This window comes from Lonchura striata, chromosome 7 (genome assembly GCF_046129695.1).
Source record: "Lonchura striata isolate bLonStr1 chromosome 7, bLonStr1.mat, whole genome shotgun sequence".
Taxonomy (NCBI): Eukaryota; Metazoa; Chordata; class Aves; order Passeriformes; family Estrildidae; genus Lonchura; species Lonchura striata.
In genome coordinates, this window is record NC_134609.1 from 38,041,346 (window position 1) to 38,068,077 (window position 26,732).

At 45.6% G+C, this 26,732-nt stretch overlaps 1 protein-coding gene across 2 annotated transcripts in view; it reads left to right on the forward strand.

The window, feature by feature from the left end:
• The window catches only part of PRKG1 (protein kinase cGMP-dependent 1), a 380,420-nt gene that overhangs the window by 171,635 nt on the left and 182,053 nt on the right, over positions 1 to 26,732 (forward strand). For both annotated transcript variants that reach the window (XM_021537071.2, XM_021537070.2), the window contains exon 3: positions 2,354 to 2,467. In XM_021537071.2, coding sequence (XP_021392746.1) covers positions 2,354 to 2,467 — 114 coding nt within the window. The remainder of the gene's footprint in view (positions 1 to 2,353; positions 2,468 to 26,732) is intronic.

Here is a 26,732-nt window from a genome sequence, read left to right on the forward strand (position 1 = left end):
TACACAACAAGAGAAAGGGAGGCTTTCTCCACGATAATAAATTGTAATTAAAGAGCACGTTAATTACCAAACCACAGAACATTGTTTTATCTAATCTTGCCAATATCGTGCTGGAAAATCTTCTCTTTACTTTTAAAACAAGTACTTTCTTGTGATCCCATCTCTGCATTAGTGCTCAGAATTGTCTGTCTTTTTTTGGAACCCATGAGCCAAAAGTCAGGTAAAATAATTTCCTTTGCAGGTTTTTATTGCAGAGCTTTATCCAGCAGAGCTTTTTGCAGAAAAAGCTGCTGAAACTCAGGTCTATTAAACAAAAATTACATTCTTCAAAATAATTTAGGAATCTATGAAGTGTGTGAGACCCCACTAAAGGTTGATAATGCTCATTCTTGAGATAAACACCTATTTTTGTGCTTCTTGTTAGATTGATACTTAATACAAAGAAATGAATCAAACATTTATAAAAATAGCCTTAAAAATTGACTTGTAATGAAGCTATTTGAATCCCCCCAACACTACTTCTATATTACAGAAAACACTGCTGTCATTTTACACTCTACAACCCAGGTAACCTTTAGGTCATAAAATTTACCAAACAGCCACTTTCAGCGTGATAAATAATCATCTTTTCTACTCTAAATGAGTCCGTGTTTCAATCCTCTGATTGTATTCCATGATCCCTGAAGCTGTTTCCCAGTTTGGGATGCCAGGGGAAGTTTTTAAGTGGCTTCTAAGATTTGAAACCTTTGCTCTTTCTCCCCACCCTTTTTGCCCCTTTTTTTTTTTTTTTTTTTTTTTTTTGGTGGGAATAACCATGTGGCCCCCTCATGTCTGTCCCCTCTTCCTTCCCTTCTCCTCTTGTATTTGAAATGTTGCTTTTCAAACCCTCCATTATTTAAAAGATGGGTCACTTCCCACCTCCCAAGTTGGTCCTGAGCTCATTTCTTTCCATCCAACCTGGGATTTTAACCCTCCCTCACGCATCCCTTCCCAGCGTGGTGCAGGTAAGCTGATAAAGCAGATTTCCCCATATCAAATGAGATATTCAGAAAGGCAGGGGGTGGAGAGATGAGAATTAAATAATAGCCACGGGTCAGAGTAATTTTCTTTTCTATGATAGTTCTGTTATTCATGGATGAGTGCTCTCGGGGATTAGTTTCTCAGGGAAAATGAGCAAAATTACACCGCCATTTTCACGTACCGTGTTAAAAGACCTCAATCTTTTCTTTTTTGAACACAAAAAAATTGGGGGAAATTTCACCTGAAAGTCTAAGAGGTGAAATAAAGTTCACACTGAGTTCAGTGTACTGTATGTCCTGACTGTACAGATGCTCTTTGGGCACAGAGTTTGTGGTAATTGGGAGCCTCATCCCCAATGTCTCAAGCCTCAAGCAGTCTCAGGCTGCACCAAGGGAATATAGGTTGGATATCAGGAGAAAGTTTTTTACAGAAAGGGTGATGAAGTTCTGGAATGGCTGCCCAGGGAGGTGGTGGAGTCACCAATCCTGGATGTGTTAAAAACAGACTGGATGTGGCACTGGGTGCCAGGGTTTAGTTGAGGTGTTGGGGCTGGGTTGGACTCGATGATCTTGGAGGTCTCTTGTAACCCAACCCAGGGATTCTGGGATTCTGAAAATTCTGTGAATTCTAATTGTCCCCAGCTGTGCAGGACAGGTGAGTGGCACTGAAGACAATGAGCCATGGAGGGCCCAGGTGCACTGACCCATCCCAGAGGGAGCAGAGGGCTCACAGGTGCAGGGAATCATCATCAGGGTATAAAAGGCTGGGCTGAGGAACAGGAAGGGCAGATGCTTGCAGCCTTCTGCAGTGATGGGTGTTACTCTGTGTGAGCAGATACCTGGAGCCTTCTCACCTGGTAAGGTGTTGCTGTGTGTGGGCTGAAGTTTCTGAGATTGTTTGGTGACCCTCTGTGTGTTGTGGCTGTCTCAACTGCAACAATGCTCTGCTAAAAAACACTTGAGTGTTAAAAGTTTCTGCATGTGATAGTTGGTTTTAACCTTTTTCTGAATATGTACTTTTTGTAATGCATTTAGTGCCTTTTGAATTTGGCTGTGGTGGTTTGTTTTTTTTTTTTTTTTTTTTGTTCACAGATTGAAATTTCAGGACGGTTTGGGTTGGAAGGGACCTTAAATTCCATCCAGTTTCACTCCTGCGATGGCCAGGGAACCTTCCACTATCCCAGTTTGCTCCAAGCCCCATGCAAACGGCCTGAAATTAAATAAATTTTAAAAGCTAAATCTAAAAAACCTATTAATCTTCCTTTTGAAATGTCTGAAATTACTTATTTGCCCTCTTAAGATAGTCTTTCTTTTTTTTTTTTTTTTTTCCACAGATGGGAAGGTTGAAGTGACAAAAGAGGGAGTGAAGCTCTGCACCATGGGGCCTGGCAAAGTTTTTGGGGAGTTGGCCATCCTCTACAACTGTACCCGGACAGCTACTGTCAAAAGTAAGAGCATTTTAGATGTTTTTTTCATCTCTTCACTTGGGAGTTGCAGCCTCTTTTTGATGTTTCACTTTCTCAGTGAGTTCAACTCTTTAGGGCATGGTTTTTGGTCTGGAATTTGGGTACTCTGTGTGAAGGAGGTGCAGAGGAAATGCATCATTCAGTCACTCAGGTTGCTCATGCAGAGGAGCCTGATGCTTATACCACAGTTTTCCTTACAGTTCTAGCTGAATCTCATGATAATTATTTTCTTACTGCTTAGAAGAACCTTTCTGACCTGTTTAACTCTTCAAAGGGAACTCAGTAAGCCAAGCTTAGTTTTTGTTCAGGGCAAGTCATTGTTTTTCCACTAAGCTGACTAAAATAAATCAGGAAGAAAAAATTTGGATGGCACTTGACCATCTTCTCTAAACTCCTCAGCACTTCTCTTGTTATGTTTTCTTTTATGAATGACCTGAGCAACAGCTTGGCTTGCACAATTAAGCAGAGGGAATAAATCACGTTGTTATGTATTACTTAAATGGGGTTTTGTTTAAATTCAGATGCAGATTTAGGCTATCACAGTCCTCCTTGATCTTGAGGACAAGAATTTATTGTGGTGTCTGAAGCAGATAATAAATAGTTGTGTGGTTTTAAGGTGCTGTGGGGGAGGAGTCAAAAGGGTACAGATGGTACAGAATAATCCAAACAAGAGGTACAAACTTGAATAATACACACCAGTGGTATTCTTATGCTGGAATAATGAGCTGTGTGAGTCCTTGCTCAGAAGAAAACCTTTTACAAATACCTAATTGTGCTTCAAAAAAAGAGAAAGGAAAAGAACAAATGGGCAGGAATGAGGAAGCAGGAACAGATAAGTGGATTATTTTCTGCAGGATGTGCTGTTCTCTCTAGGGCTGAAGGACATGACTGATGTTCTCTGTGCTCACCTGGGCAGACTTTGCCTTTTCACAAGTGCTGGGGACCTCAGGTGATGGTGAAAAACTCAGTTTGTGTGATAAACAGAGCTGGGGAAGGCTGGAAAGAGCAGAGAGAAAGGTCAAAGCCTAGAAAAGGCAGTGAGAGGATGGTTGCTGTTGAATTCCCTTAGGAATGCAGATCTAAAGGGCACCTGAGTGGAATCCCACAGACCAGAACCACTCTGCTCCTGTGGCCATTCCCACCTGCTTGTGCAAGGCAGTCCTGCAGGGAATTACACACTGCAGGTTTTCCTGTCATTTTTCCTCTTGCTGCCTCTTCCACACCCTCAGCTTCCCCTCCTGAGCATCCTGCAGCCTGGCACGTGGCATTCAGTTGTCCCAAATCCTTTTGTCCTGGTTAAACTTGGGGGCAGGAGTGAGGAAAAGGAGCTGTGTCCCTTGCTCCTTCCCCAGCAGCATTGTGTAATTAGAGTTCTGCTGGGTTTAATCCCTTTCCCAGGGCCAGTGAGGGACTTGGAGGAGTTTTCTCTCTTGTTAGCACACAAATGAGTGCAGTTGGGGTTTTAATGAGCTCAGGGAGCTGCTGCAGCTCGCCCTGGCTGGGCTGAGGGTATGGAGGTGCTCACATCCCCTCCGGGCAGGGTATTGACTTGGCTGGTCCTGCACAGCTTCAAACACCAGCTTGTTCCTCTGGGAAATGAGCCATAAACGGGGTAAATCCCTGCAAAGGTGACTGGTGGTAAATACTCCATGAAGCCTGGGAATAACTTGGATCGTTCCAAGGTTTATTCTGGGAGAAATAAAATTGATGATTGTAGTGAGAACAGACACTCGGCGCTGGTGGTGAAGTGTCAGGGAGCATCATCCAGCTCCCATTTGGAGAAACACTCAGGGCTTCCCAATTTTCAGGAGAGAGCTTTCCATCATCTCCAGAGTGTCAGGAGTGTGTTTTGATGGGCCTGCCTGTAGTTCATTACGAGGACACTAAGTGCTGTTTTCTAAGGATGAAGTTGCAGCAGAGGCTGAGTGAAGGATGGATTTATGTGGGTGTGGAGCTCAGTGTTGCAGCTGGGCCATAATGAGGTGTCAGCAGAGTTGACATCTCCAGCTGGAACTGGGTTTTATGTGTACCCTGGCTTTGGTTTGTAAATAAGAAAGATTTTAGTGTCATTACTCGCTGTTAGTCTACACGGGCTCTTCAGCTTGTGCTCACTCTGCAGGAGCAAACTTCAAATATAAATCACTGGAGGAAGGGCTTTGTCTTTGCAATAGAATTTAGGAGACGTTAAAATTTAATGATTCTGATCTGACTCCTGCCTCATAACAACCTCTTTAATAAGGCAATCCAGGGATTTGAAAAGCCTGCCCCAGGAGCACTATTAATATTTTTTTATTATTATTGTAGTCTTAAATAAAAGCAGGGGTAGGGTTTGAGTTCAAGCAGGGCCTGGGAAGAACGCAAACCCTTGGGTGTTGAGGAACACTGGGGAAGGCAGGGACACATCTCCTGACGTGTGGCTTTCTTTTCAGATACATGTACGATTTTTGACATCTGATTTTTGTTTGGTTATTCTGCAGTGTTTGCTTCACATTTTCAGATATTAGTAAAGGGTTTGGGTTTTCTTTTTGGTTTTGTTTTTCTTCTTCTGGTAGAAACTGGTCAGTCTGCTCCAAATACGGAGTTGTCAAGGCTTTCTGGTTCCTTGATGTTCCCAGATCACCTTCCATTGCACACATGGTGAAATCCAAATCAGCAGCTAATTTCTTCCCCTCTCTGTATTGATTATCCAGAGTTCTCAAATGCCTGCATGCAGACCTGGATGCTGCTTGCATTTCAAAGCAGTACCAGACACTTTGCTTCCTGATTCCAACAAATAATTAGGTTCAGAATGAGAAAAACACCACTTGTTATGCCTACACCTAAAATGATATCTCTGATCCTGTTTTTAGAGACATGGCTGGAAGAAAGAGCTGTGAGAGGTCAGCAAAAAAAAAAAAAAAGACAAATGCCCCCCAGCTGAAGTGGAGCTGTGTTTAAAACGCTGAGATTCTGCATTTTGATAACAAAAAATATGTGGGAAGGAAGTGAAATTAATCTGCTGTTAATACTGTGCAGAAGTGCTCATTCCTCTTAAACAATAATGTGTGTAGCAGATTTTTGCAGGTGATTTAGGGTGGGTTTTGTAGAAGGAACTGATTCTCTATCCTCTAAGGATGTTCTGCTTATTTCAGAAGGGGTATTAACATGTGAAATAGATTCTCTTGGGGGCAAAAATTCAAATAAAACAATCCCTAGGAACATCTCCGTGTAAGGATGATTTCAGGGGAATTGCACTCCACATGGGGCTGTGTTTTCAGGAGAACTATTAGCAAAAAAAAAAAAAAGGGCAAGCTGAGGCTGAAGTTATTAAACTCTAAATTATGTAAATCCTTTTGCTGGCCCTCTAAAGGCAGCACAAGAGTCCCTCAAGCTGCTGTGCTTGCCAGCTGCACTAATTGTACAAAACCCAGCGCGGTGCAGAGGGATTAAGGCGGGAGCTCAGCTTTTCCTTGCCAAGCCTGGATGAGTTTGAATTTTCAGCTGCTGGTTTTTGTTTTAATGGAGCCTTCTGCACTGCTTGCTGCAGCCCCAGGAATGGCAGAGCTTTACGAGGAGCTTGGTAACATGGATAATTTGTGGGGAAAAATAAGGCAGCAGCGAGTTGCCAATTAAAACTGCAGAGACTCGTTAAAGCCTTGCAGAAGGATGTTGCCTTCAGATGTTCTCCTCCAACAATTACAGGAGCCAGGGTAAAGTTTGTTCAGCTCTGCTTAAAACACACTTTGGAAGAAAGTTGACTTTTAGATATTCAACTGTTGGATTAAAATCTCTGATATTACATGGAGATAAGAAACCCGGGATGGCTCAGCCAGTCTGGTGTGCCTGGTGAGAGATAAATGGAATATAAATGGATATATCCAGGGAGAAAATAATTTAAAGCCACCCTTCCACTGCCTGTATTTTACTGTGACCTTTACAGGTGTTGCAAGTAATGTGACAAAATGGGATTGTATTATTACTCCAAGGGAATGATAATGAGAAAATGATGTTGAGGACAATGGACAAGGTGTAGCAGAAGTTTTTTTCCTCCCTCTTTTTCAGGAGCATCTTCAGAACAGCATTTCTGTGCCTCCTCATTTCCATCTTTGGGATCCTAGAATCCCAGAATGCTTTGAGTGGGAAGGGACCTTAAGTCCCATCCCATCCCACCCCTGCCATGGCAGGGACACCTTCCACTGTCCCAGGCTGCTCCAAGCCCTGTCCAGCCTGGCCTTGGGCACTGCCAGGGATCCAGGGGCAGCCACAGCTGCTCTGGGCACCCTGTGCCAGGGCTCACACCCTCCCAGGGAACAATTGCTTCCCAAGAACCCATCCATCCCTGCCCTCTGGCAATGGAAGCCATTCCCTGTGTGCTGTCCCTCCATCCCTTGTCCCCAGTCCCTCTCCAGCTCTCCTGGAGCCCCTTTGGGTTCTGCAAGGGGCTCTGAGCTCTCCCTGGATCCTTCTCCAGGTGAACACCTGGAGGTTCTGACATCATGGGCAGCTTTAAGACTGAGTATTTATTTCTGGGAAAAACTTTCAGTGTTAAATCCACATTTAAAAACCACATAGACCTGTATGGCCAAGCAGATAGAGTAAGAATAAATAACAAAGGCCTGTTTTGTTGTGTCTGATGCAGAAGGAGGGTGATCACCAAGCCAGGGAAATGAAATGCTTCCCTTGTTCTGGAATACTTGTGGAAATAATTTTGTTGATATTTTTCAAGTTGATTTAATTGCAGAGTGGATTGAGCTGAGTTCCCATCACTTGACACGGTTATAAGGAGATGATGACTTTGTGCAACCCTTGAAGAATTAGCTAATATTAACAGCAGATGTCAGATAATTAGTTCATAAAAGCTTCCATTTCATCCCTTTTTATAGATGTCACTGAAAATGTTGCTGATGGTTGAAATATGGCCAGAGCAGCTGTGAGAAATGAGGTGACTGAACTTTGCTGTTGACAGCAAAGCTTTGCTTTAGGCAGAGTTTGATAAACAAGGGGGTGCAATGAAATATTTGCAATAAATATTAATTTATGGGCTCAGAGACACGTGGTCTTCTCCCAGATTAAAATGCAACAGGCAGCACGGGGGCTGGGTTAGCCCCACATTATATAAAATTTTTCATTCTGGGCTATTTCCTGGTAGTAACTGGGGAGCAAAAGGCCACTTGGCACCAAAACAGACCCAGAACTGATCAATTTGTATTTCAGAACCAAAGCAACTACTGCCTTCTGTTCTCTATAGCCACTTTTAGAAGCTCCTTGCTGATGTGAAACCACCCCAAGCTGATTTTGCTGCTGTCTGTAAAAGCAGAGCTCTCCTCCATGGTATTGACTGCGTGACCTTAAATGCATTTGCTTGTGGCAATGATGCAGCAATAATCAAATTGATGGAATAATAAGAATCCCAATAATAATTACAATTCCTATGATGGAATCACTAAGGCTGGAAAAGACCTTCAGGATCATCAAGCCCAAGCTGTGCCCACCTTGTCCCCAGCCCAGAGCACTGAGTGCCACCTCCAGCCCTTCCTGGGACACCTCCAGGGATGGGCACTCCAAAGCTCCCTGGGCAGCCCTGCCAAGGCCTGAGCAGCCTTTCCATGGAGAAATTCCTGCTGCTGTCCCAGCTGAGCCTCCCCTGGCCCAGCTTGAGGCCGTTTCCCCTTGTCCTGTCCCTGTTCCCTGGCAGCAGAGCCCGACCCCCCCTGGCTGTCCCCTCCTGGCAGGAGCTGTGCAGAGCCACAAGGTCCCCCCTGAGCCTCCTTTGCTCCAGGCTGAGCCCCTTCCCAGCTCCCTAAGTGCCAGTATTTGCTCAAGTTTGGGATGCTCAAGAGGGCTGTAGTTTACTTGCATTTAAGTTCCTTGGCGAAGATGGATTTCATATTAAAGTGCCAGTGTTAAAATATGTGGATACCAAATAAATTGACAAAACTGCAGATAGGCTTTTTTAATTAAAGAAAAAAAAAAGGCACTAAACAAGTTCTCTGTATTGCACGTTTGAAAAACTCATTATATTTCATGAATTGTATCTTCTCTGGGAATGGACTTGGAATGGGAGCGCTTTTATTTATCTTTAGGATGCAATAAAACCCATCCAGACAACAGAAATGTTGACAACTGCGTTCACTCCTCTGAAGTTATTTGCAAAACCCTTTACTCCAGAATAACAAAGTCAGTAGTGTTTGAAATGGGTTTGGTGAAGCTCTGCCCTTTGCAGCCTGAGCCTGACACCCAGCTGGAGGAAATGAGATGTAAACAGTGTCTCTTTTTCTAATTAACTGCAGGAATGAGGAGTGTGGGAAGTGGCTATGTTGTGTTAGTTCTTTGGTGTTTTTAGGGTAGTGCATGGCCTCTGTACACAGCAACAAGCACAGGTGCCACCTTAAAGCTGTCTTGTCTTTTCCTCTGACATGGCCTGGATATACCCTGGATTGGTTTTTTTTGATGGGAAGTGAAGTGAACCCAAAAGATCTGACAGCACTGGGAGCTAAGTGCAGAGATCTGAACAAGGCAAAATCCTGGCTGCCTTTGAAGAAATGGGATTATCTTCATTTCTTGTGTTTTGTTTTTCAGCTCTGAGGTTACTCTGCCTGACCTATCTGTAGCAGAGGGCAGGAGCAGAGGCTGATGGAATTCACACAATGCACCCAGCTCACAGCCTGTCTTTTAAACTTGGGTTTTCTTTAGCTGATGAGGGTCACAGGAGCTGCCTGGGTGGGTGTGAAAATGCCTCGTGGTGGGTTTGTCCATGTCACCAGCCCCATTTCTGAAGGGCTTTGTCCAGATACCCCCACAGCAGAGACACTGCTGGGATGTGCCTCTCCCCCATTCCCTCCTTGGAAAGGCACATTCTCCACTTAAAGACTGTTGAACATCTGATTAGATCTGCTTGAGGAGTCTCTTGAACCTTTTCAGAGCCCTTTTTGAACTTCCAATTTCTTCTGCATCTGCTTTTGTGATCCTTCACCATTTCCGAGCTCTACTGTGATTCTTCCATTGTGGGAGATCCCAAACACAGATTGATTTTATTTTTGTCAGATCCTCTCTGCTAACACAGCACAGTTGGCTTTGTTCTTGGGGAAACTGAGGGAATTTTGGGGAGTTTAGCTGATTTAAGGAAACAGCTTTATGTGTGGAGAAGCCCAGGTGCTCTGCCTGTGGAAATCGGACAGCTCCCTTGATCCTGGCCTTGTGTTGGTTGGGAAGGACCTCAGGAGCTCTGGGAGAGGGGCTGCCAGGCAGCCATGGCTTTGTCCAACAGGTCTTGGTACCCTGAAGGTGCCCTGACCCAGAGGGACACTGTGAATTTTTAATTTATTTTGAATTAATTTTTTTTCAGGTTGGGATTAAAGGTGTGAGATGGTATTTTTTTGTTTGGACTGAGATGTTTTAGTTCTTGTTTATATTATAGTTTTACTGTAGAACTCACAGTTCATGATTTAACAAGTTAAAAACAGATGTATCTCTCTCTTTACAAGGTTTAAGGGTAAACTGGTTAATTAAGAAATGACACCTACATTATTTTTACTTTTAACTTAATAACTAACTACTTATGCTCTGTGATGTGGATTTTTTTATCCAATTACACAATACCACCCAAACTCATGAAGAATGATTAGCTTCTGCCTTAAATTTCTATCTTGCCATATATATTATTATATTCTAGAACTTTAAACTCTAGGTTTACTACCATGTGATATTACACAGTTCTACTCAAACTCCACACCCATAGTAATCCCAGTTCTATTATTCAATTTTGGAAGCCTTCTCTGTGGGTTCAGTGTTCTCTTGGGGGTCAGGGTTTGGTAACAGAGAAAGCCTAAAATTCTCAGCAACCAGGGTTCCAACAGGACACCTGCTGGGAAAAGAAGTTTTACTTCCTGTCCAACCTAAACCTCCCCAAGTGCATCTCCTGAGATGGAGCAATGTCCATGTCCTCCTGTTATTCCAGAGCACACCTCTGTGCCCAGGGACACAGGAGCTGCTTTGGGATGTGTCAGAATCTGAGGTATTGATGATTCCAAGGTTGTAGAAAGTCTCTGTCTCTCAGCCCCGCTGCCAAAGCAGAAGCCATAATTGGTCTGTGCTGGTTTCCAGGTTGTTTATTCTGTTTATCTCTCACATGTTCTGCTGCCCTGCCCAGCTCTGTCCTGCAGGGCAGCGTGTGGGGCTCTGCCCTCAGTGGGATGTGACAAACATTAAATACCAGAAACTCCCTGGGCTGCATTTACAATAATGTGCCAATATCTGTCACCTACGTTGGACAGTGTGTCCCCAGCCTGAACCAACAGAAAAATGCCAACACCACAGTGAGACATGGAGGGCATGAAGAAGGAGAAAAAGGACAAGGCACACCCAATTTCCTCCAGCTTGTCCCCTTTGAACCCCTAATCTAGAATCCTAAAATTTGACTTTTGCACCCGTGCCACACTTAATTATTACTTATATGAAGCACTCAGAGGTGGTAATTCATGCTGTAGGATTGAAAACTCTTTTCCATGGACAGAGATCACAGCCAGTGTCTCTGGGGGCTCTGTCCAGGGCAGCCAGAGGGAAGCCCTGGATTCCCACAGGGAAGGAGTCTGGGTTAACCATTAACCCCCCAAGAAATGCTAACCCCCCCTTTGGGTGATATTTTTTCCCTACAGCTGGATAAACACTTGCTGGCAGCAGGGAGGGGAATGGGGAAGAGTGCTCAGGGCTACTGCAGGTAGTGGTGAAAAAGAGGGAAAAGTGTTTAAAATCCTCTTTGTTCTGTGTTGTGTAAGATGTAACAGTTTTAAAGTCCTCTCCTGCTTCAAACTTGGAGCTGTTTGGACATGGCTCAGTTTGGGTGGGGACATCAGGGGCCCTGCAGAGCTTGTCCCTGTTGTCCCACCTTTCCCAGGGGATGGCATTTCCTTTTACTGGAGGGAAAATACACCTAGATTGAAACTCACAATTTCAGGTTGGGATTTGTGCTTTCTTCTGGAAGCTTGATTTTGGATAAGCCTTCCTACCCTTTAGCACAGGTGTCTGGAAAACTGGGGTAATTTGAATTTGCATATCTGAGATTGGCAACTTCCTGGGAAGGGGCTGGTTTATCCCATACAATCAGCACTGTATGGGGATCCTTGGCTGTAAATGCAAATAATAATTGTGTGCCATTGCTGATGACAGCTTTGTGATTGAACAAAAAAAAATCTCTGCCTGCCCCATCCCTGGAAGTGTCCCAAGGCCAGGTTGGATAGCCGTGGAGTCTTAAAGGGAGTTTTTAAAAATCCATTTTCAAAATGAAGGATTTTGAATCTTCAAAGAGCCAAATACTTCAGTGTTGGTTGAGATTTTTTTTTTTTTAATTTGGCTGCACAAATATTTGCCTGCTTCAAATGAATTGTAAAAGCTTTATGGTGTTTGCTTAATCGCTGGTGCGTTTTTAATTGTTGCTTGACAAACATTGTAATATCTAAAAAGGCTCACTAATTCCCCAGCTTTATGGAGCACTGGGAAAGGGGATAGTCTTGTTTTGGCTGCTGCTACTATAGAGTTTTTTGGGGTTTAAGAAATGCTCCTTCCAAGTCCGGGAAGATGATGGTGGTTGTATTTAACAGCAAATATTCAACTCCTGCTTCATTACTAAAATAATCCCCCTCAATTACAGACAAATAAAATGCTTCATCACTCCATCAGCTACTGCAAGAAACTGGTAGGCTCCCAGGCTTTGCTGTGCCCTCATTTCCTCCTGGTTATTCACAAAAGAATGGCAAGACATCAGTGATAATATATTTTTTTTTCCTAATTAATCCGTTGCAAATGTATTTCCTTCCGAGTTTTCCATAAATCTTTGTGTGGATGAGCTTGCAGGCAGGTCTGGGATGGGATACACTGCACAGGATGATCATACACTGCTGTGGTGCTTCTCCCAAATCCTGGTAATCCAGAGCCCCAGGAGCAGCTGGCATGGCAGGCTGGCCTTCGGCTGCTTTTGGAGCAGGGCATTTCGGCAGGAGAAAAGCAGGGATGTGCTGCAGTGTCTCCAGAGGGAATGGGAATATATTCTATGTCTCTTCAGTGGGAATGTATAAAAAATAGATGTAAACCCAGGCATGGAAGCAAGCAGGCTCATTAGCACAGTGTCCCTTGGGGTTGCTTTAATGTGTGTTTTAATGACTTTCTCATTAGTGTCTGGAAAATAGTGGTTCCATTCTTGCTGGGTTAGTGGGTGGGTGCTCCCAAGTCCTGCATTCCTGGGGTCACTTCCCAAATAAATTGGTGTATCTCTAGCACATCGATGTGTTCATCATAGAGATGCCCTGGTGCCAGTCTATCACCCAGTAAAACCCCAGACTTTGATGGGTTTGAGATGGTTGTGGCTTTTCTTTAAATTTTAATAAAATCCCGGACTGGTTTGGGAGGGACATTAAAGCCCATCCAGTGCCACCCCTGCCATGGCAGGGACACCTTCCACATCCCAGGCTGCTCCAAGCCCTGTCCAGCCTGGCCTTGGGCACTGCCAGGGATCCAGGGGCAGCCACAGCTGCTCTGGGCACCTGTGCCAGGGCCTGCCCACCCTGCCAGGGAACAATTCCTGCCCAATATCCCATAAGTCTCACCTCTTTTAAATCAGAACCCTTCCCCTTGTCCCATCACTATCTAACCATTGAAATAGTTCCTCTCTCTGTGTTTTAGAAGTTCCCTTTTGCTACTGAACGGTGCTTTAAGGTCTCCCTGGAGCTTCCTCTTTTCTGTGCTAGGAAGATGGAGAGGAAATGTGGAAATGTGCACTTTTAAATTTCTCTAGGGAAGGTTTGCAGCCGAGATCAACCAGGAAGACTGAGCAGCTTCTCAAGCAGTGAGTTTTTTTGGAGGATGGTGAATTTGGAGGAGCCAATCTTAATTTTCCAACTTAGTTTGTAAATTAGGTCTTCTTTTCTGAGAACAAAACTAATCTTATGAAAGCATCTTCATAAACAGTTTGTAATTGCTTTAATTTGATAAAGGCAAAGTGTTCCCAGCTTTGTCCTCTAATATCAGTTTATCCTTCAACAACATAAGAGCAGAAACTGGGAAAGAAATGATTCCTTGTGGAAAGAAACACTCATTTCCATATTCCTTCTCTCTTTTTTAAATGTTCTATTTTAGCTAATGAACTGCTGTGGGTTTGTGTGGGCCATGAACATTGTGAATTCATTGTGTGTCTGCTCTCAGCCCCCACATTAGGACTGGAACAACATTAATGTCTTTTAATTCTTTTAATTCCTGCTGCATTTGGGTGTTAAAGCTCTGGGGTGTGCTGGGAACAGAGAGCTGATGCACAGTGGTGTGAATTCCTCCAAACCCAAGTCTCCAAACCAGGCTGTTGGAGATGTGCTCAAATAATTCCCTACAAACAAAATGTCCTTGTTGATCTAATTCTTGAGTCCCCAGTGCTTTGGTTCTGGGACAGGATCGGGTGTTGGTGGCTTTGGGGGCTTGTGTTTGTGTTCCAGCCTGGGGATGGGGTGAGGCACTTCAGAGCTGCATGTCCACCTAGGAGGATTTAATCTTGGTCAAACACTATTTATTCTCTGCCAGCTGCTGAGGTTTGAGGCTGATGTCACATCCACATGAGTATCATGGAATGCCAAAACTGTTTGAGTGGGAAGGAACCTTAAAGCCCACCTCATTCCCACCCTGCCATGTCAGGGACGCCTTCCACTGTCCCAGGCTGCTCCCAGCCCTGTCCAGCCTGGCCTTGGGCACTGCCAGGGATCCAGGGGCAGGCACAGCTGCTCTGGGCACCCTGTGCCAGGGCCTGATCACCCTCCCAGGGAACAATTGCTAATTCCCAATATCCCATCCAGCCCTGCCCTCTGGCACTGGGAAGCCATTCCCCCTTGTGCAGAGTCCCTCTCCAGTTCTCCTGCAGCTCCTTCAGGCACTGCAAGGCCACAATCTGGTCACCCCAAAGCTTTTCCAGGTGCACAATCCCAGCTGTGCAGCCTTTCCTCCCAGCAGAGCTGCTCCATCCCTCTGCTCATCCTGGTGCCTGCCCTGGACTCTCTCCAGCAGCTCCAGGTCCCTCCTGTGCCTGGGACAGCCGTGTGTCACAGGGGTGTTGGAGTGGGGGACCAGCAGGACACACATTCTGTGCTGGCAAGGTCAACAAGAGTGATTTGTTGGGATCTCTGTCTCCAAAAGTTTTGCTTAGTGGAAGTAGGGGGAATATTCCCCATCCCAGAGGTCCTCCTGAGGGTTTGAGTCCAGGGATGTGCTGTTCTTCTTATACCCTAAACTTCTCAAACTGCCCAATGCTATTTAGGGATTCCAGCATCTGATCATTCCAGAGTCTGCTGGAAACACCCCAGAAATCCTGGGGCCAAAAGGCACAGTCAATCAAGTCCACATTTCTAAAATTAGGAATTTTAGGCTGTAAAGGTTAACTGCATTAAATGTCAGCCTCTGCCAGCCCTCTTGAGGAGAGTGGCCTGTCTGGGAGACCTTTTGTGGATAACTTCTGTTGTAATGTGCAGTTATTTTGCAACTTATTTTCCCTGAATATTTGTCTAGTTGCATGCAATATTTCTGGACTAGGAGAGGCATTAACCTTTATTAACCACTGCAGAGACTGAAAGTCGTAAAGACTGACGAGATAATTAAGGCAACATCTCGGGGTGACTTCACTGCTCCTCAAACTCCATTAATTCTTATGACAGTGATGAATTTCAGTGAGGGAATAATTAGTTTTTCTCACTGTATGGAAAAACATTCTCTGAATCACTGCTGTAAATTCACTCTGAGTCCAAAGACATCTGAACTTGTCAGTGATCCTGCAGTTATTTTCATGTCCCAAGAGATTTATGTGTATTGGAATGGCAGATTCCAGAGGCTGGGAAAACAGCACAGCTGGATGTACAAACTCCTCTTGTTGTCACCACCAGTGAGGGAATTCTGAATTCTTTGGGATAGGCTGGGCTTTCCCCCTGCATTTATACCCTGCTGGAGTTAATCCTGACCACTTATTGCTTGTTCAAGCCTTGAATAAGGAAGGTGTGATTTCCAGGCGAGGCTTTGGGAATAGATCCATTGGGAAAGGCTTGTTCAGCTTCTCCCTGCTCTCTTTGGGAACTGTTCTGATCAGCATTAAAAGCTGATTGTCACACCCATGCAACAAATCCTCTCATGGAGTATCCTGGGCTGGAAGGGACCACTGGGTGATCCGGTCCAACTCCTGCTCCTGCACAGACACCCCAAAAATCCCCCTCTGTCCAAACTCTCCTCAGCACCTTCTGGGTTTGCATCCAGTTTGGAGCAACACCTTTGCCTGCAGTTTCCAAGCCCTTGTGAGGTGTGTGCTGGAAACAGAAGGGATGGGTGCTGGGGAACAGGGATTTTAAGACCTGTGGAGAGGTTCCATGTGTAGGCAGGTGTGGGAACCCCAGATTTTCTTCTCGGGCTGCTGCTGCTTGTTCAGTGGCCTGGGTAGAGGCACACACACACCCTGACATCCTCTCTGTCTGCTGTGTTCTTCTTCTCTCCCCCCGCCCAGGGCTGCTGCTATCTTTTATATGATATATTACGTATTACATGTTTATAGTTTTCCCCCAATACCTACTACCTGTATTACCAAGTGCTTTTCTAATCTAAACCAATCTGTGAGTGCCAACATCACCAAGAACATGGAGGTAAGGAAGAAGGAGGAAGAACAGGATCAGCCCACTTTCCTCCATCTTAGAACTTCTGACCCCCATGTACAAAATAAAAACCCCCCCTGTACAAGTGTTAAACTGCCCTGTACAATACTAAAAAAATTTCCCCTCTACTTTGTAACTACTTTTACTATACTATCTAACCCTTTGTGACTGATTGTTCCACCTCCAAAGTTGGTAATTCATTCCATGGCTCAAACTCAAAATCACAGCTGTTTCCAGCTGTCTGCCAGGGTCTAAAACGCTTCTGACCAAGGCCTGGAACCTCTAAAAATGTCTGAGAGACATTCTGAGTTCCAACAGGCAGGAAGTTTGAGCACACACCAATATAGTAAAAAATGTGGCAAACCCCAGATCCAGGGAAGGAATGATGATGTCTGGCTCCAGGTTGGAAGGCTGAAGGATAAAACTATATTTATTAGAACTATGCTATATGATATTAATGTATTATTTAAAGAGATGCTATACTATTCTACATACTTATTACCTATCTAACTCAAAATTGTGACTCTGCTGAGAGTCCAAGACACAACTGGATCCAGCTGGTCACTGAACCCAAACAACCCTCACCAGAATCCAACCCAGCCATCACTTCAGGTAAACAATCTCCACACCACATTCCACATGTGGAAAACAAAGGAGCAGAGATAAAGATTGTTGTCTTCTCTCTGTGCTTCTCCTGAGAGACAGAATTATGTCTCTGTGTCCAGACAATGTGAATGTCACACACCAGCAAGGGGTTTTGCCTGCCTGGAATAAGCCTGTAAAGCTCTGAGATGATGCAATGCAATTCCAGGTTGTGTTTGTCAGAGGTAAGAATTCCTTGCTGATAAAATCCTATGGATGGTTTATCTTGGCAAACAGGGAGAGGATGGTCCCATTTTAAATCCTGTGCATTGATGTTGTTTGGAGATGATTTGATGTTTGGTGCTGAGAAATTTAGATTTGTGCTGGGGGAATTGGAATTGTTCAGCCTGGGGAAGATAAGCTCTGGGGCTACCCCTGGATCCCTGGAAGTGTCCAAGGCCAGGTTGGATGGGGCTTGGAGCAGCCTGGGAGAGTGAAAGGTGTCCCTTGGCAGGGGATGGGATGAGATGGGCTTTGAGGTCCTTTCCCACTCCAGCCTTTCTCTGAACCAATAATTTATATATAATATAAACTCATACCTTTTTTTGTCTGTGAGCTCTGTTTTGTAAAAACAATTTTCCAGTCTGAATTGCTTTTCCTAAACTCTCTGCAAAGCCTCTGTTTATAAAGTGGATATTAAAATGGGCTGAAAATTGTCTGGTCACAAAGTCAATGCTCTCAATTCCCATGCAAATGGTTCATTTTGTTCTTTAAACTGTTATTTACGTGCAGTGGTCTGTGAATGTTTATATGCAATGGCAATTCAACAAGTCCTGGGAAGGAGCTGGAATCCAAGAGGGTTCAGTAAAATTGTGTGGTGCAGATTTGGTTAAAACCATTTTCCCCCATTTAGTTTGTCACTAATCGCTGCTTTCACTAATTACTTTTTTTGTCTTGAACAACTGCTTGGAACAGCTCCACAAAAGCCAATTTATTGTGTTCATCATGCAAAATATGCCATGACCAATTACACTGCATGAGCCCATATATTTAAAATACAATAAATCATCTGAACACAGACCAGAATTTATTTCTCTGAGTGCACATAGAAATGAATCCACAATTTTCCTTACCTTAAAGTGGTTTTATGGCTGTGCCAATTTCCTGTGTCATAGCATCGTTTCCTGGTAAGGGGGAATGGATTCAAATTAGGTATGTTTAATGTATTTAAATTGGATATTTGGAAGGAATTGTTCCCTGGGAGGGTGGGCAGGCCCTGGCACAGGGTGCCCAGAGCAGCTGTGGCTGCCCCTGGATCCCTGGCAGTGCCCAAGGCCAGGCTGAAGGAACCTGGGACAGTGGAAGGTGTCCCTGCGTGTGGCAGGGGTGGCATTGGCTGAGTTTTAAGGTCCTTTCCAACCCAAACCATTCTGGAATTCTATGATTCTAAATTTTGCTTGTGCCTTATATTTGCAGCAATGGGAATGGTGTCTTGTGAGGCAACAGGAAAATGAAGATGTGAGAGGGGAAAAAAGGAACATGTGAATGAGTTTGTTAATGAGAGATGGATTTTCCCTGTGCTCTGTTCCAAACCTGCCCCTGTGACAGACCCTCTGTGTGCACATGTGCAGATCTGTTCTTGCCTTCACGGTTTAATTCTTTAGCTTTGCATTCAGCATCTTTCCAAATGATTCTGGTGATTCATTTTGGGATGACAAATTCCATATTTTTAGCTATTTTATCCCAGCTGCTGGGATAAGAGCTGGGAGCAGCAAAGGCTCTTGCCAGTGATGCACAAAGGTTTGGAGCCCAGCCTGGCTGCCAGACCCCTCAAGTGACTTTTCTGGTTTTATGCTGTTAGCAGATAAATTGCAAAATGATCCTACAGAGACAGAACTGACTGGTGAGCTCCTGATACCAGGACAAACAATATTCTGGGGTGTGGGACCTTTACCTGCTTTTATCTCTCCCTTTTACACATGCTTTTAGCAGATTCTTTATTTGCCAGAGCATCTGGAGGGCCTGCAGCTTGTTTGGCATGTGGTGGGAAGCCCAGTTTGTTTAGCCAGTGGGTTATTTAGTAATAATAATTAGTTTATTTCTTTTTATCTGTCCTCCTGTTGGAGATATGTGCATGGGAAGGAAGCGCTGGAAACTGGGACACCCAGACCTGGAATCACAGAAAGAAACAAGCAGTTTCCCAAGAGCTTACAAGAGAAGGCAGGGCAAGGAGAAGCTTTTTGGGAAGGAGACCTAATTATGACCAATTTTCATACATTTAGGACAAAAAGCTCAAAATTTCTGATCAGGAGTATGGCTCTGAGTCCCCTTTAGAGATTGGCATTTCCCCAGAGAATTTCTGCATGTGGGCTCTGAGGGTCCCTGAGGCACATAGTGGGATGTGTGGAAATGATGGGAATGAGCCACAGATCAGCCTCTCCAGTGGGGTGTTACAGCAAAGTTACCATAAAGAAAAGCTGGGATGGAGCAGAATTCCTGCTTCAGTTGATGTTGTCCTTGTGTCCCAGTGGAATATCCCAGCTTTTCCTCCCTGGGCCAGTGGGTTCCTCTGTAGCTTTGTCCTTTGAGTGTGGCATATTCCGCTCCATCTGCCTCAAGGAACTCCAGAGGGATGGAGCAGCTCTGCTGGGAGGAAAGGCTGCACAGCTGGGATTGTTCACCTGGAGAGGAGAAGCTCTGGGGTGACCAAATTGTGGCCTTGCAGGGCCTGAAGGGGCTACAGAGGAGATGGAGAGAGATTGTTTACAAGGGATGGTGGGACATGGGAAGATGGTTTCCTACTGCCAGAGGGCAGGGATGGATGGGATATTGGGAATTAGGAATTGTTCCCTGGCAGGGTGGGCAGGCCCTGGCACAGGGTGCCCAGAGCAGCTGTGGCTGCCCCTGGATCCCTGGCAGTGCCCAAGGCCAGGCTGGACAGGGCTTGGAGCAGCCTGGGACAGTGGAATGTGTCTCTGCCCATGGCAGGGGGTGGATTTAAGGTCCCTTCCCACCCAAACCATTCTGGGATTCCATGACTTTTCCTTGGCCAAGGCTGCTGGTGAGTGGCTGGGTGTCCCACTGGACTCCAGTGGTGATGTGACCTGGTTGGGGCCCTGGGACAAACTTGGCTTGCACAGAGAATCAGCCACTTCCTGGTAGAACCCACTGATCCCTGGTGATCTACTGTGACCCATGGTGATCCGTTGTGATTGACTGTGACCCATGGTGATCCATCGTGATTGATGATGATCCATTGTGATTGACTGTGACCCATGGTGATCCATTGTGATTGATGATGATCCATTGTGATTGACTGTGACCCATGGTGATCCATTGTGATTGATGATGATCCATTGTGATTGACTGTGACCCATGGTGATCCATCGTGATTGATGATGATCCATGATGACGACCCATGGTGATCCATCGTGATTGATAATTACCCATGCTGATCCATTGTGATTGACTGTGATCCATGATGACCCATGGTGATCCATCGTGATTGATGGTTGTGGTTTGACACGGGAAAAAGAATTTTCTCAGAAGGAAGAGCTCAATCCAGTCAGGAGTCTGGTTTGGATATTGACAGTTGGAGTGACCAATTGAAGGTGGACACGCCTCTGAGAACACAGAGGAGTTAAAAGCAGAACTCCCAGGAGAACTCGCTCTCCTTGGTTCCGGTCAGCAGAGAGTGCAGACCTCCCCTGCCCAGCCATGAATCTGGGTGGGGAGGGGAAGCCATGTGGCCTGCAGAGGTAGGCCAGGGGGTGAAGGGTCTGGAACTGAGCCACCTCCTGCGGACAGAAGGGTGGAGAACATCTGAGATGTCTTTGTTTCCCCCGTCAACCTAGAGGGAAAGAAACAGAGAGTCTGAAGGCACCTGGAAGTTTGCTGGCAGAGGAGAACGGGGGGAAGATTCCCAGCGTAGGAGATGGAGTCCTGGGCTGAGATTTCAGCTGTCCAGGGAGTTTGGGACTTTTAACCCTTTCCTGGGAAATGAAGGCTTTGTGAAATATTGCTCCTCCGCAATTTGAAGGAAAGAGAGACAGCTGGGAACCTCATTTGTTGGGGGAAGATGATGGAGTGGCTGTTGGTTGGACTTTTCTTGTTAACCATAGACTGAACCAATTTCTCCTGCAACAGAGACTGCATTTTTAGGGGGATGCAATGGTGAGCCAAGAGACTCCTTCAGCAACTACCAGTTCAGGAATGAACAGAGAAAAGCTGAGGAGGGTGTGATGATGCCCGCTGTCTTCAGGAAGAAGGTCTCTGTTCTTGGACCCGCGGCCCCAGGGGAAAATGGGAGGGACTGTAGTCCCAAAAAGAGACACTGGACTGTTGGTCTTTGGCAAAGCATCCTTAAAGGAGCCCTATGAGCAGTCTTGGTCCATGCACAGTGGTGAGGGCACTGTGACATGGAGAGGAGAGTGTCACACTGGTCCAGTGTGTTTGGGTGGTGGGTGCCATGTGTGACATGGAAACACAGGAGGTGGCAGCTGTGTTTCCTGAGGGTCTATGGTGCAAGGGAGACTCCTCTCCCCCCTGATGGACTCAGTATTGATTATACTGATGGGTGAATACTTGATTAAGGGTCCAGGTCATGTCTCACTGTGGTTTGTTGGAGTTGGGTGGTGGGAGGAGGAATGTTTTGAAAGGTTTTCATTTTGGATTTGTGTGTGCTTTTCTTTCTTTTCTCTTTTACAGTAGTATAGCAGTTGTAGCTTAATAAAGTTTTTTTTTTTTTTTCCTTGTTATTAAGCTTGGGGCTGCTTTGCTCTGCTCCCAATTGCATTTCACAGCATTCAATTGAGAGATTGCATTTTCATGGGGGCGCTGGCATTGGGCCAGTGTCAAACCATGACAGTGATGATCCATGATGACCCATGGTGATCCATCATGATTGACTGTGATCCATGATGACCCGTGGTGATCCATTGTGTTTGACTCTGATTAATGGTGATCCATTGTGACTGATGGTGACCCATGGTGATCCATCATGATTGACTGTGATCCATGGTGACCTGTGGTGATCCATAGTGATTGACAATGATCCATGATGATCCACAGTGATCCAAGGTGATTGACAGTGATCTATGAATTATTTGTGATTGTCTATGGTGATCCAAGCTGTGGTGGCCTTTGGGAACCCTGATCTTGGTGTGCAGCACAGGAATGAGGTTTTGGGGACACAGATTGGGAGCAGCAGATCCAGGATCTCACCAGCTGAGAAAGCTCTGTCCACCTTCCTGTGGTCACGTCAGTCTGGGAATTAAATTTCCACCGGGAAAATAAGCAAAATTTCCATTCTTGTTCAGTACATCTCCAGTGGCTTTGGTTCACCTGATTCTGTTTCCTTTTTTGCCTCAGCTCTTTTAATCCTTTTCATTAAGTATTTCATTAGTTGCACTGATCCCTCAGTTAATCTTTTATCAAAAAAAGATAATTGAATTAAACTTCCCAGCACAACCCAGTTTAGATGGATAAAATTTTAGGCTAATGACTTGATTTGCCTCTATTAATTGTAAGAATTCCGATAATTAGGATGAGAATATTCTTCTGTTGACATGAGATCTAAAATATTGCTCATCCCAGGGAAATATTTTTCAAATAGTGTGAATAAATGTGGTGGTACGAAACAGAATGATGTTGAAATAGGAGGGGTTCTGCTTGGTTTGAAGGCAGCTTGGGAAAAGAAAGCATTTATGGAATATTTTGGGTGTTCCATCCCTGTATTGCTGAGAAATAGGGGCTGTATTTAGAGCTTTTGCAGTAAAGATAAATCTTTATAAGGAGGAGAGAATTCCTCCTAAACCATTGCTTCCAGCAGTAAAAGGCTTTGGGAATACAACAACCTTTGGTGTGGGGACATTTTACTCCTTATAGTACTTCCATGGTAACAACAAAGGAGGGGTTTCTGATGAGTAAATGTGCTGATAAATGAGTGATGGGCTATTAATTAACGAGCAGTTTTAACCCCGTGTGAGTCCCTAAGGGGTGAGCCAGATGATTTGGGGGAGAAGGCAAGAGAGGAGCAGCTCAGGATCCTGCAGCTTGGATTTTGTGGAGCTCTGTGGAGTTGTTTTGCCAAGAACTACTGTTAAAATCCTTCACAAGCTGAGTATTTGCAAATAACTTCAGCTTCCCCAGCAGCTGGCTGTTCAAATCCCTCATGGAAGCTTCAGAAATCTCATTTAGGATATTTAGTGGGTTGTCCTGTAAAATCAGTGGAGTTGCATAGAATAGAACATGAAGTGTTGTATAATCCCTTCTGCTGAGGGGAGGACAAAACCCAAAGCCTTGAGCAGTCCAAATACAGACCTGGGTTCCTTTTGTTGTGCCCCATCTCCAATAACAACTGCAATTGCAGAATCTTGGAATGATTTGGGTTGGAAAGGACCTTGAATCTCATCCAGTCCCACCCCCTGCCATAAACAGGGACATTTTCCACTATCCCAGGTTGCTCCAAGCCACATCCAACCTGGACTTGAACTTTTTTATGTTGGAAAGGAGATGAAAGATATGGGGAAAACCTCCTAAAGCTTTTGTTGATTAATACAGGTTTCAATTCCCACTGCCAATGTGCTTTCTCTTTCCATAGCCTTTTTCAAGGCATAGTCTCCTGGATGGGCTTCCATTTCTCTGCAGCACTCAGGGAATAGGAATCACTTGCCATCCTAAATTTGATGGGCTTGCTCCATCTGTGCATGATGGTTTTTACAGGAAAATGACAATGTGGGGATTTCCCAGATTTTCCAATATCACTGTTCTGAAAGAAAAAGTCTCGGGAAGGACTTTTTCACTTAGGTTACATATTTTTAGGAAGCAATTCCTTGTATCCTACTGGAAAGCAGCAATGAGGATGGACCTTTGACTTCTTATTTCCAAGGAAGTAGGTGGGTAAAACAATTCCTAAATCTGAAAGATGAACATTTTTGAAATGGAAGGATTGCAGTAGGAAGGGTGCTACATGTTTTCTTGGACAAATAATATGTGAGTTTTTTTGGCAAATATCTCCTGGCTCATTCATTCAAATGCCCTGGACAGGTGTGGATGAGTCAATCCCTTACGTCAGAGATGGGCTTTAAAATGGAAAGGCAGCTTTGCCACAGGTATATCACCCTCAGAGGGAACATTCCTTTTCCCTGTAGGAAATGAAACCCAAATTAAAAAAGCCATGCGCAGAGCAATGCACCCCTGGTTTAGCCCCCCTGGGCCATTCTAGCAGTGGTTGTGCAGAGCAATATTCATAAATCAGGATTTGCAGCAGGAAGTACCGAGCTCAGATGGGGTTTTTGTTTGCAGTTCTGCCTTAATCTAAGCGGTGTTTGAAAATAAATGGAATTTTCTCATGGGGCTTGCAGGTCACAGCTCATTTGTGCTGCTGTGGGAGAAGTGCCACCTTCTGCCATGGGCAGGGACAGTGACAGAAGCCCTGGGGACATCTCGTTCCTCCCAGAGCTTTGGACAAGGGATGCAGGGACAGAACACAGGGAATGGCTTCCCACTGCCAGAGGGCAGGGATGAATGGGATTTTGGGAATTGTTCCTTGGGAGGGTGGGCAGGCCCTGGCACAGGGTACCCAGAGCAGCTGGAGCTGACCCTGGATCCCTGGCAGTGCCCAAGGTCAGGTTGGACAGGGCTTGGAGCAGCCTGGGACAGTGGAAGGTGTCCCTGTCCATGGAAGGGGCAGGAATAGATGATCTTTAATTCCCTTCCAACCCAAACCACTCTGGGAGTCTCAGTTACACCTTGAACACACTCAGCCTGTATTCATGCTTCTCCCAGGTGATGTTATCTCCCTAACATTATAAAACAAAGCTGGTTGAAGTGATGGGATGTGGAGTAGGAAAAGCCCATGTCCTCTTGTATTTTTGCTTGCACAGAGGCACCTCCTGCCCTGTCAGTGTCTATCAGTCACCAGTGATGATAAAGGCAATATTTGTGCCTTTCACGTGAAAATTTGGATTATCCCCAGGGAGCTCTGGAGACACACTAGAAAGTGTCCTTTATTAGAAAGCCTATCAATAGGGGAACAGGGAATGTGAGGACATCTCTGTTTATAGCATTCACTATTTTCTTTGATCATTAGATTCTCTGTAACTCCATCTCCGGCCCTCTCAAGTGGCACCATAAAATTCATTGGTTACCTCTGGAAAGAGGCAGAGCTCAGGCACCGAGGGTTTGACAGCTGGAATCTCAGATGCAGTGGGAATGCAAAACAATTCTGCTTTCCATCCCTGAGCAGGCTCTGGGAGTGTGAGATCTGTGAGGGATGGCAGCAGCACCAGGAGAGGCTGAGGGAACTGGGAAAGGGGCTCAGCACACAGGGAAACCAGGCTTGGATAAAGCTCAGGATAGCTTGATGTAAATGAGATAAACCAAGAGAAACTGAGGTAAGCTGGGACAGGCAGAGGTAGGAGAGACTGGGGCAGATGGGATCCCAGAATCTCAGGATGGTTTGAATTGAAGGGGACCTTAAATCCCACCTGGTGGGCAGGGACACCTCCCACTGTCCCAGGCTGCTCCAAAGCCCAGAGTCCAGCCTGGCCTTGCCCTGAACTTCAGCACACGGCAGTGATGGTTCTGTGTCTGCCCCGCTTCCAGGAGGGGAGGTGGGAGAGGGAGATGATGGACACTGAGGAGAAGCTGCTCCCCTGATCCACAGGGAAGGAATTTCCAGCTCCTTTCCAGCAATGCAGGCAGCTCAACGTGTCCAGGCACAGAGGCAGAGCCACCCCAGGAGCTCTTCAGGAGAGCCCTGGAGGGGCTGGAGCGTGGCCAGGGCAGGGAAGGGAGCTGGGGAAGGGGCTGGAGCCCCAGGAGCGGCTGAGGGAGCTGGGAAGGGGCTCAGCCTGGAGCAAAGGAGGCTCAGGGGGGACCTTGTGGCTCTGCACAGCTCCTGCCAGGAGGGGACAGCCAGGGGGGGTCGGGCTCTGCTGCCAGGGAACAGGGACAGGACAAGGGGAAACGGCCTCAAGCTGGGCCAGGGGAGGCTCAGCTGGGACAGCAGCAGGAATTTCTCCATGGAAAGGCTGCTCAGGCCTTGGCAGGGCTGCCCAGGGAGCTTTGGAGTGCCCATCCCTGGAGGTGTCCAAGCCATGGGGATGTGGGTCAGCTGGCATTGGGCAGTGCTGGGTCAGTTGTTGGGGTTGATGACCTTGGGGGGTTTTTCCAACCTTCCTGATGGGCCACACCTTTCCCTCCAAGCAGTCCTGGAAGATCTCACACTGAACCTCTTAAGACAATCCAGCCTTGACCTGGAAGTGCCATTTCCAGAGGTTAATCCCTTGGGAAATTTGTGCAGGCTGGAATGTTGATGTCTCTGTGAAATCAAACCACTTCATTCCCTGCTCAGATCCAGCGTGTTCCTCTTCCCACAGGAGCAGGAGGCAGCTCTGCTGCTGGAAAAAGAGGGAAAAACCCTGTCATTGGCCACACAAGAGATGTCAGGAAACTATTCCTGAGTGGTTTGGTTTTCCTTTAAAAATAGATATAATTCCCCTGTTACTTCTGGCAAGGGGCTGACCCCCTTTGCTCACATTAACAAATTAATTAGGGGAGCCCCAGTGATGCCACTTGTCACAATTACTCAGAGGAGCTCAAAATGTGCAGACCTCCCCAAATTAATTGCGAATTTCATATATGAGCAGCTCAAATTAATCATTAACCTAATCATTTTTATTCCAACATTATTTCTTTGTTAGTAGCAAGCCATTTTAATTAGATAATGAGGTGCCAGTGCCACTCAGGAATTGTACATTCCCCAAGCTGAGGGGAAGGAAGGGAGCTTACACAAGGAGCAGGGCAGATGCTTCTGCAAATAAATATCCCCATATTGTATTCTGATAAATTCTTCATTTATTTCCAGCTGGCTTTGGCATTTCTGTGGCAGTTCCTGCGTGCTGTCATTTCCCCATTTGATATTACCCTCCCTCATTCTTGTGAGCCCCAAAAGTGATGCTCACACCCCTGGGCAAGACCCAGCCTCTGTTCCAGGTGTCTCATCCCTCCTCTGGCAGCCAAGG